The following is an 11,918-nucleotide window of genomic DNA, read 5'->3' on the forward strand; positions in this document are numbered from 1 at the left end:
GTATTTCAGTGGCACATATAGAATAACACACAATCATCAGTAAGTAGGGTCTTCTAATTTGGACTGATGAGTTGTGGTGCAGATGGAGATACGTACATAGAAACAAGGCCACTGTGAGACATAGTCAATTGTTCTGGGTAGAGATGGGCACTTACTGTTGTTCAGCACTGTTTGTTGGATCAGGCCCACAGGTGCTGTGTGGGTGCCCTGGATTTTGCACCCTGCTTCATCCCACAGGTGCCCCATCAGAAGCAGAGTTGCAGGCTTCCTTGCCTTGCCTCCTACTCTGAGTGGATGCCCACTGGAGGAGGTGGGGTGCAGAAACTGGGATGTGTGTTATACCTGAGGCCCTGATCCACCAAACCACAGTGAACCACTAAACTGCTGATCTCTAGTCCTGGGGCATCCACTACCTGGGGATAATTACCATTGGCCAACTTGACGTGCTACTTGGCCTATGGGCCTTTGGGTAGAGTGGGCGGCATAGAAATTAAATAAATATAATAAATAAATACATTGGCACCCATCAGGTCAAATATCCATCCTACATTAACAGAAATGCTAGCAGATTGTTTTCTTCTCAGCTACCCACTGGGAGTGGTGGAAGTACATACCCGTTCATCATCATGGCTTTGGTCAGTGGAAGTGCCCCTATTGCTGCCACGTGGGAGTGTGATAGGCTGAAAGTGCACCTCATGATGCCTCAAAAAGACTCCTAGAAAGAAAAAGAGAATGTGCCAGGTCCCCATTTCCTACTTCTGAAAGCAGAAGGGAAGCAATCAGGATTTTACCTTAGGGTGACAAATTTAGAGGACAGGCCCTCTTCCCTCAGACTTCCAAAATCAGCCTGGGATACTGCCATAGGAAAAGATGATAGTAAACCAGGGTACTAGGGGAGAACAGAAGAAGATAGTTGGTATATCAGGGCCTGCTAAAGCAGCCAAGGTGCTAGGTAGACCAGACATCTGGCTTTGGGGAAATGCAATTTCTATATAGCAGTTTGGGAAACTTTGTATGGACTCCCTCTCCCTTAATTGTTATGCATCATGGTACTTTAGATAGTTAACAGTTACTGTATATAAACTTGTTCAGCTTACACATGACATAGTATTTATTTAATGGATATTCTTGATTTCAGGAGTTTGTGCTGTTGGAAAGCCAATGTGTCTCCTTTTTGAATACATGGCCTTTGGAGATCTCAACGAATATCTGCGTAACCGATCGCCACGCAACCTCTGTAGCCTAAGCAGCAATAACCTTGACCCAAGGATCCGACCCTGTAGCCCTAATTTGCTTGCTCTCTCTTGCACTGACCAGCTCTATATTGCCAAGCAGGTAGCAGCTGGAATGGCCTACCTCTCAGAACGCAAATTTGTGCACCGGGATTTGGCCACCAGGAATTGTTTAGTGGGAGAAAACATGGTTGTTAAAATTGCTGACTTTGGCCTCTCGCGAAACATGTACTCAGCAGACTATTACAAAGCGAATGAAAATGATGCCATCCCCATTCGATGGATGCCTCCAGAATCTATCTTCTACAACCGGTATACAACTGAATCGGATGTCTGGGCCTATGGTGTGGTCTTATGGGAGATCTTTGCCTTTGGGATGCAACCCTATTATGGGATGGCTCACGAGGAAGTCATCTATTATGTGAGAGATGGAAATGTCCTTTCTTGTCCAGATAACTGCCCCCTGGAGCTGTACAATCTCATGCGTCTGTGTTGGAGCAAGCTGCCTTCTGACAGGCCCAGCTTTGCAAGTATATACTGTATTCTGGAGCGCATGTATGAGAGGGCAGTGGCTGCTAACCATGTCTGAGCCAGGGTAACATTTCATTTCTCAAATGACTGAGTGGAATGAAAGAGAGAGCTAGCACCTGGTATATCACAAATCCTTGTAGTGGTGCTTCAGGCAATACTCCAAATATGAAATTGAAGCATCTGAGCACTTTGCTTGAATGGGGACTGCAGAATTTAAAAAGTTACAACCGCATTTTAAAAGAATCAATGACTCTAATTCTCAAAAAATTATTTAAAACGTTTCCTTCATGGCTTTCTAGTTTGCCACTAATACTTGAGATGGTAAAATAAATAAATATATAATATCCAGAACTGAAAAAAATCAGATTGCAGTAAATTAATAAATTGGCAGAGCCTCAAATCTAAAATAAACTGAAAGAGCAGAGAAGTAACAAATCCTCACTGTATCACAGGGCAGGTTAATTCTAAAAATCGAGCTTCAAACACCTCCCCTAAACAGGAAGGTATTCACTGTTGATTTTGAACTTAAAGTTGTTTCACGGCGATGGAAAGTCAGAGCAGGCAGAACATCTAGCCTTGTCTTATCTGCTCTGGCTGGAAGTAGCTCTCTGCAGTTTTGGGGCAGAGTCTTTCTAGGCACTCTATTTGAAATATTTCAATGGAAAGTCCTAGAGATTACATCTAAGGTCACCTATGGGCAAAACATGTACTCTAGCACTGAGCTGTTACCCCACAGAAATGGGAAGGGCTGTTCTAATAAAATCAATTCGAACACTGCAGCCCTGTTTGTGAGATTGTAATGGAAACTGAAGGATGTCAAACAGATCATTTTTCTCAGAAACATGGAAAGAAGCCTCCTGTAATCAGCCTGTAGATACATAGAAAATCTTATTTTCAATTCACCACTGACTCGCTGCTTTCCAGCCAAACACTAGGATGCAAGTTGTTTAACATCCGTCTTCACAGATTTCAGGTTATGAGCTTATTCTGAAAAAACAGCAACCTTCCCCTCTCCAACCCCAACTTTTCATATTTGCACTGATGGGAATCCTGTGAACATAATGTGTCAGTCATTGAAACCAAGTACTAGCTTCTGTGTCCCCCCCCCCACTTCTCAAACAAGCATATCAAGGGCTTGAAAAGACATACAACCTTGCCTAAAGAGGCAGACCAGAGGGTATGGCTAAAAGGAGAAAAAGTCCCTGGAAATGGCATGGAAGCAGCTTCCATGAGTGGAGTGTTGGAAAATGTTTCTTCTGGATTTACGAAGACCTCTATGGTGTCAGCCTAGCCCATCCCCAGTCTCCCATATGGAATCTTTTTATACGTGCTGGGTGAAGCAGCAGCCATGGAGAGATGGGGAAAGTAAATCTGCACACACTAGTACACACCTATGGCTAGACCCACCACCCAGTACATTCATATACTAAGTCAAGTACTCACTCTTAACCCACCAAAATATGAAAAATTAAGTTAAGAATCTTTTTTTTCATTACACTTCCCTTATTCATGCATTCTCTTACATACATTATGTTATTCTCACCACCTTTAATTTTCAGTGGGGATGTACCAGGACAGCTGAGGGAAAAACTTGGCTTTTTGTCATTGAGCATTCCAGCTTTTGTATTGTTTGTGTGAATTAAACATCTGTACTGTATTGTGTGTGTCAGCAACTATTTTCAAAGTGGAAGAGGATATTGTAAACCTTATTGTGAGGTGGGGTTGGGGGAGAGACTATTTTGGGATAATTCAAATGGTTTGATAGGAATCGGTTCAAGATCTATATTTTTTCCTAAATATTGTCAAAGTCTGATGTGCTTTTTAAATTGCTGTACTTAAATTGTATTCTTCCATGCTTTTCTTTCTTTTCTGGTTGTACATTTTTAATATACACTATACTATAGTAAATTCACACCCATACACACATAGTACATGTATATATGTACCATATATTTATGCATATACATATACATATGTACCTTCAATCATGTATTTTCAATCCCACATGTGACACTTCCAAGTTAATGCATTAGTGCAATTGTATTAAATCACCTCTCCAAAATGGGAAGTGTGGATCCTGTCACTGTATTTAAATGGATGGTGGTTAGCCTAAGGATTGCCTAGAAACAGTGCATGTATAGGTTTTGTGGTGAAAGAACTGGAATTTTAGTACAACTTAAAAAGCAAGTGACAAAATGGATAACAGCTACCCATTTAGATGATTATTTGGAAAGGGGACTGGGGACATGGTGGCCCTGTGGGCTAAACCGCAGAAGCCTGTGCTGCAGGGTCAGAAGACCAAGCAGTCGTAAGATCGAATCCACGCGATGGAATGAGTGCCCGTCGCTTGTCCCAGCTCCCGCCAACCTAGCGGTTCGAAAGCATGAAAATGCAAGTAGATAAATAGGTACCACCTCGGTGGGAAGGTAACAGCGTTCCGTGTGTAAGTCGCACTGGCCATGTGACCACGGAAGATTGTCTTTGGACAAAACGCTGGCTCTATGCCTTGGAAACAGGGATGAGCACCGCCCCCAGAGTTGAACACGACTGGACAAAAATTGTCAAGGTGAACCTTTACCTTTACCTTGGAAAAGAGACAGGCAATTCTGTGGATTTCACTTTCTTCTATACAGTAGAACCCCCTTATCTGTGGGATCAGTATCCGCTGATTCACTTACCTACAGTCTGAAATTATTAAAAGTAAAAAATCTCAAAATACTTATTTCTAATGATTCAGTTCCCAGAACTGGTCACTAAAGGAAGCTAGAGACCATGTTATGTATAGCCTAGAGAAATATAGTTCTATGATGTCATTACCAGTACTATGATGTATAGCACTGGCTATTATAATAGTGTTTGTTATAATTCGTGTTTTTCAGCATCCACGGGAGGGCTTGGAAGCAATTCCTCAGAGATACGGGAGTCCTACTGTATTTGAATTTTGCTCTTTCTGATAAATTCTTATTGCATTTTGAACATAGGTGAGATTCAGACCAGCTCAGTGAAACTCATTTCAGAAAATCAGAGGTAAAGAGGTATACATTTGTAGGGTTGGCTTTCTCCCATTTTTTAATTGTTTACATCCACATTACTTCCAATATAATATCATAAAATGTATGAATTTGAGGAAGTGCTAATCACATGTTATGCTGCATGCTGTTAAGTCACTTCTGATTTACAATGACCCTAACAGGGTTTTCAAGGTATGTTTATCCCAAACATGGAAGAAAAGACCTTGATTTAGAACCAGAATAGTATCTGCCTGGATGCATTCTGCCTCAGACATTTGAAACAACACCAAAATCAAGTTGTTTTAAATAAATACAAGAAGAAATGTGTGAATTTTCAACTTGGACGTTGACAACAACAATGGAAGCAGTCAAGATGGTCTGCAGAATATCCTCTTGTGCTCACTACCATTCACACTTCTTGACAATTGCTTTGTGTTTAGGTGAGAAATGGTTAATAGACAGAAAAAAAGGAGTCAGCCTCTGAGATTTTCTCTTGCCTGGTGTGATTTTGTGAATGGTAGACCATCTTGATTGCTGCCATTTTTGCTCTCTGCATTCAGGCTGCCCTTGGCTTTGTAAAGCTTGCCATCCTTTTTCCTGCTAATCATGTGGGCACAATATTGTTCAGCAATATCAGGTCATTTCCTGGCATTTGGAATCGTGGGTACAGAAGCACAGCATTTTCATGAACTGTAGAGAGGGGAGTGATATCTTTTGTAAACAAACAACTTGGTTGATGAGCAGGGCTATACTGCGTAACACCAAGGGATTTATGTGAATGAAAAGACCATCATTCACTCACTGTGGCAATGATATCATGAGCTGCTGCTAAATTTACCAGCTTTAATTTGGAAATGGATTTAGTTCATGTTACAGATGCCAAGGAATAAGTCAGGCAGAGTTAGGTTACAATGAAGAGGATTTAGAAGTCTTTGGTATCCTGCTAATAATTAGCAGGATGATACAGCATGTCTCTCAAGAAAAGAACACCAGAGAACAGGAAGTTCTTAACCTCCAGACATGTGACAGTCTGTTGAGGGAAGAGCCAAGTGCACTTGACCCTTGGTTAGAAGCCTACAGAACTATGGAATGGCTCAGGCTCCATTTAGCGTCTCCTTAAAGCTCCACGGTCATTAAATTGACTAATGGCCTGTTACCAGAGCCCTGCTTCATAAGGAATACACATAGGACCAACTCAGAGCTTGGAAGAGCTTCGTTCTTCAGTTATAATTCTAGAATCCCCCAGCCATGGGTCCAGTGGTTGGCAAACTCATGGAGCTGTGGTCCAAAAACATAGCTCTCTCAGGCTCTAGGCACAGACAAGAATGCTGAGGCTTAGACAATAGGCATTAGGTCTTTCCTTCACAAACCTAGTTTGTATAACCTGACATGGGATTTCTCCATCCTCATCTGTCTGACACTTACTCCAGGGAGTGTTTTCCTTAAAAAGGTTAGGAAAACACAGGACTATGGCTTTGATGAGTGGCATGAAATAGCAGAACTGAGGTTGGATCATTGATTTACCATGCAAATCTGAATCCTGTGACAAACAGAACAGTTAGCCTGGCCCATAAGAATCCCGCTGACTTAAATCAGTCTGCCCAACATAGCATGCTATTTCTAGCTGAGGGTAACCAGCTGCTTCTGGGAAATTCACAAGCCAGCTAAGGCGGCAACCGTTCTCTCACACAGCTTGTCCAGAGCCCTGCTGGATCTTATAGCATGGAGAAAAAAACAACATGAAATCTAAATATAAACAAGACAGCAGCATCACATCATCTACCATGCTTAAGCTATCCATGGAATTAAAATTATATAAATAATTGGTTAAAACATATGACAAATCCATTATCTCTCTGTTCTCATAAACACAACTCTATAAACACTCTGATGGAGCTTGCAAGGACACAGGCTGCAACACTTAAGTCACAATCATGCTTTCTTAATGACTTAATGACACAAGCCCTCATGTTAAAGAAACGAGTGTGTTGTTTGTTCTGAAACGTGTTGACTCAGCACAATGCAGCATAAATATTTTTCTTGGAAAGCTTATTGTGCAATTAAGTTGCCAATTCAGAATGACATTCACTTTTTCACTTCAACTTAAACTAAATGAGCCCAATACGTTTACTTATTGGACAGAAATGTTTAAAATATGTCAGGTAATGTATTACATTACTATTTTTTTGAAAATAGCCCAGCCCGTATGGTGTTATTAGCTCATTATTAGATCAGTATTTAATATTTTACTTGTTCTAGGCTAATCAAAAGAATAGACATTTCTGTAAATTATATTTTACCAGTGCATTTCCTTTGAGAAATCGGTATAAACCTATCAATTCTAAAGGAAATCAACCCTGAGTGCTCACTGGAAGGACAGATCCTGAAGCTGAGGCTCCAATACTTTGGCCATCTCATGAGAAGAGAGGACTCCCTGGAAAAGACCTTAATGTTGGGAAAGTGTGAAGGCAAGAGGAGAAGGGGACGACAGAGGATGAGATGGTTGGACAGTCTCACCGAAGCAACCAACATGAATCTGACCCAACTCCGGGAGGCAGTGGCAGATAGGAGGGCCTGGCGTGCTCTGGTCCATGGGGTCACGAAGAGTCGGACACGACTAAATGACTAATGAACGAATGATCCTTATGAGCCTACTTCCTACAGACAAGCTAGAGGGGGGAAGTCCCCACCTTATAAATATTTTATTAGTTCCCTGATACTGTACAATATATGTGCATATTATGTATCTTGTGAATTGCTATGTAAGATCATGCACTAGAATTACGTGACTGTTCTCTGTCTACTTCTAGTTACTGTTTTGTTTTAGCATCACATTGTACTGGCCTTTACTAGTATGGTACAAAGATGATGATGATTATCACTGGAAAATTGCTACAAATCTTTCCAGTGACAGTGATCAGGAAACAGGTCTTGACTAACCTGCAGTGGTTTGCCTACAATGGTCCATTTTCACCCAACTGGATTCCTCTATAAGATGTAATAAAATCCTATATGATCAGGGTTTTCAGATTCTAACTGAGAGATTCCACTGGCTCTTCTGGATCTACCACTGAACTGAGAGGATAGGCAGCCATGCTACATTGCCCTCTGCTTCCCCCCACAAATATTTTCATCTCCTCATTTGTAATACCTGGGCATCCTGCTAGCAGAATGTGATGAATGAGTAGTATTTCTTAACAGACCCAGTCCGCTGTTTCAGAGCTTCGCATCGTTTTGAAAATGTTGACTGATTATTCCTTGGCTACCTTACTTGTAACATCTGCTTTGTCTCCCTTTTGGGAAATAATGAATCGCTGTTCTATTATTTTATATGTGTTATTCATGGCCAGGTTTTCAAAACACACTCCATTTCCCCTAAATATTCTGTACTTAATTTATGCCTTCCAAAAGAGTATGAGGCTGATTGTTGTTGAAAAAACTTCACTAGAGGCTCCCAATTGTGTTTTTTTTAATAACATCCACAGTTCTGCACAATTAAGATTTATGGTTTCAAAGGCGATGTAAGGGAGACGGCTTTGCATGTGCTTGCAGGCCATTAATGCAGATTTATGAATTGTTTCATGCCCTTGCTAACCTTACATAAATGTGGCCTGTGGCTGACCTTCCTTGGCAGCTTTCTGGCATGGGAACATGAGATCTGTTCCTTACAAAAGCGTGTTGGGATCCAAACCATTTGACTGATTCAAGACACTTACTCTCTGCAAGCTGGAAATTAGACATGTGCAGATTTTGTGTTTTTGGACTCCAGTGCACAGAATTCCCCAGGCAGCTCTGAGTTATGCTGCGTGAGAAATTCTAAGAGTCCGAAACCACAAAATCTTCATGCTTCTACCAGACATTTAAACTTCCTGAAGCTCATATGTCTAAAAGGTTGCCCCCTGGGAACTGTTTGCTTCTCCTAACTAATACATGGGTGAGAAGAGTCTTTCCAACAGATCCACAGAGGAGCGTGCTCATGCACACAACAAATATGTGCATTCTCTCTAACCAAGACTAATTTCCCAAACAGCAGAATGTGATGGAGCGTCTACTGATGAAAGAAGAACAAATTTTAATACTTTGCATGTAATGTCCATAATACTTACAATGAGCCAGTAAGGGAGGTTGGAAGGATGCTGCAAAAGAGGATGGGATTGGGATGATTGCTGCTCATGATAGAAGTCAGATCTGAAAGATAGCTTTCCAAGGTCACGTTCCTGACCGGTATATCAGCTCCTTGTGGGGGCTCATATACCCAGTGGTCCAATCGAGTTAAGTAATTTTAAAGTCTAGACTGAAATGTTCTGATACTTCAGATGGAAATAAGTATTACTCTGCTGACTTCAAAATATGATAAACCAGCTTTGCTGCAACTGGAGGGTCTGCTTGTTCTGCTAAGGGGGATATCTGCCCCAAAATCTTGCCCTGATTGCTCTGTCATACAACCCCTGTCAATCATGAAGAAGAACTCCTGTGATTTTTTTTCTTTAGAGAGACTGGCCACAGTTTTGGTTGCCTGGAAACAAACTGACAGCAGCTTTCTAGCAGGAGAGAAATAGCACCAACCTCAGAGTTGGGTGACCTCATAAGAAGACAGCAGTGATTTCCAATTTTTTTTAAAAAAACACAGTAATTTATCATTTTGCTTTATTTCAGAGAAATATTTGACACAGTTTATCCCCAATTATTTTCATGTTTCCAGAAGATTTTAAAATACTCTCTTATAAGAAAATAGGAGTTCAAAAGATTGCCTTCAAAACTTGACATTCAACTATCTTTGTGTGGCCTCCTGGACCACACACAATTTTTTATTGCATACAACAGGAGTACTTCCCAAAGCAACAGAAGACCAAAGAGCAATCACAGTATAAAAATAAAAATAAAAAAAATCTTCTTTTTAGTACAGTACTTAAATTTTTAACCTCCTCAACCCACCATGCCAATAGGCAGCATCTTAAGGTTTCAAGGTGGAAGAAACCCTTTTAGAGGCCTGTTTCCTTTCCCCAGTTTAGGTCTCCCCTGAGTGAAACCTGTTTGGTTTTGAATTTGAAAACAAGTCATATTTATGAGGCAGTGAGCAAGTAAGAGTGCATTGACCAACTTTTTTTTAAACACATCTCTTGGTCAGAGTTTCTTCAGGTCAATGTGGTATCTTCAAAATCTTTGGCTAACAAGCTCTTGGACCTCATCCACTGGACTTCTTTGTTTTTGTTTTCCCCTAAGAACATACAGAGCAGAAGCCCGCTCATGTAGGAGATCCTGAGGGTCCTAGGAAGTGGTGAAAAGGTGTAGGAGGACAGAGCTGTATGTGCTGTGGGTCTCCTACACTGGTGTTCCCTCCACAAATCTGATGGAGAATGCAGTTTCATTGCCAGTGCTGAATTTAGCTTCAGCTTCCAGTCCATTGAGCTTCTCTGAGGGTATCAGTAAGGTCCTTAGAAGCCATCTTGCTGTTCCCCTCAGGCAACAAAAGTCAGAGTTGAAATAGACATAACATTGAAATTGGAGATCTCTCACATTACCTTATGGAGTTGCAAATTCAGAGGCAAGAAACATGATTGCAACATTTATTTATTTATTTATTTATTTATTTATTTATTTATTTATTTATTTATTTATTTATTTATTTATTTATTTGATTTCTATCCTGCCCATGTAGAACAAATGTCTACTCTGGGCAGTTGACATAAATGGGGCATTGCTGGTAGACTATTCTGAAGCAAGCGGTCTTAGGGGTAGTCTGGCCCACAAACACCATTCTCCAAGTATCTCCCATACAAAATATATGGTTACTTATGTAACTATGGTTATTCAAGGGGTGATCCATGTATCCGCACAGAGGGATTCTGCGCCTGTGCACACCTCACTTGAGAAAATTCCAGAGTCTCAAAAATGAACGCTCCTCTCAGCCTATACTGCATGTGCATGGCCCCAATTGTCTGACACTAGGGGGAAGAAAAAAAGGAAGAACAAAAAAAGAGGGGAGTGGAGCAGGATGTCTGGGTCACTACTTGAAGAATCATCGTTACGTAAGTAACCAAATATTCTTTGTCATGGTGTCCATATAGGCACACACAGGGTGATTAGCAAGCTAGAGTTTTGCAGGTGGGAGTTACGCCAAGAGAGATGACAGAACAGCCCTACCAAAAGCAGAATCTCTCTGAGCCCTGAGATCCAGTATATAATGTGTGACAAAGGTTAAGGACTGGGACTATGTGGCTGCCCAACAGATGTCCCAATGTCTACACCTTGCATAAAGGCAGTAGAGGAGGAGATTCCTCTGGTAGGGTGGCTGTGGAAAGCCCAGTGTGTGTGTGTGTGTGTGTGTGTGTGTGTGTGTGTGTGTGTGTGTGTGTGTGTGAGCGCACGCATGCGTGTTTGCAAGTTCAGAGGCCAAGGCCACAGCTAAGGAGATGAGAAGAGTTGGGAGCAATAGGTTGTCCTTTCTGGGGGCTTCGGTAGGAGACCAAAAGCTTGGTTGTTTGTCTAAAGTCTTTCGTTCTGTTTATGTTGAAGGCCAGTGCTTGGCCAATGTCCAAGGAATGGAGGGATTGTTCCAGGTCATTCTGTGGAGACAGATAGAATGTAGGTAGCATGATAGGTTGAGACATGTGAAAACGAGACACTACCTTGGGGAGGAAGATAACATCAGTGTCGGCACCTTGTCGCGGAAGAAAACCATGTAGGGTGAGTCACATCAAAGAGCCATAAGCTCAATGGCCCAACTGATGTGAGCACTATCTGCTGATGTGAGCACTATCAAGAGTGTAAACTTGACGGTGGTTCAAACAGAGGCTTGGTAAGCTGGAAAAGAATTAGTGGTAGGGAACAGGAGTCATGTGGAGATTGTGTATTTGGGTAGGCCTTGTGAAGGCCCCCACTGTTTTTGACAGAGTGATGTCTTAAGAACCATGCAGAGGGATGGTCTGTTGGTTGGTGAGCAACTATAGTGGCAAGGTAGATTTTGATAGAGGAGATAGAGTAAGGACTGTGAGCAGAGATGCAGGAAAATCCGTGGCTTCTTTGGACATGTACCAACATGTTAATGGCCCCACCCACGTGGGTGGTCACACACTAGACCTGGTGTTCTCCACGAAGTGGAGTGAGTGTGGTCTGATGGTGACTGACCTTATGTCATTTCCCT

General features: G+C 41.6%; 1 protein-coding gene across 1 annotated transcript in view; it reads left to right on the top strand.

Annotated features, from left to right (window-relative positions):
• The window catches only part of MUSK (muscle associated receptor tyrosine kinase), a 98,078-nt gene extending 88,450 nt beyond the window's left edge, over positions 1-9,628 (top strand). Inside the window, exon 17 of the mRNA XM_072992021.2 lies at positions 1,139-9,628. Coding sequence (XP_072848122.2) covers positions 1,139-1,821 — 683 coding nt within the window. The 3' untranslated portion in view covers positions 1,822-9,628. The remainder of the gene's footprint in view (positions 1-1,138) is intronic.
• Positions 9,629-11,918: the final 2,290 nt, after the last annotated feature.

The sequence above is a fragment of the Pogona vitticeps genome, chromosome 2 (genome assembly GCF_051106095.1).
Source record: "Pogona vitticeps strain Pit_001003342236 chromosome 2, PviZW2.1, whole genome shotgun sequence".
Lineage (NCBI taxonomy): Eukaryota > Metazoa > Chordata > Lepidosauria > Squamata > Agamidae > Pogona > Pogona vitticeps.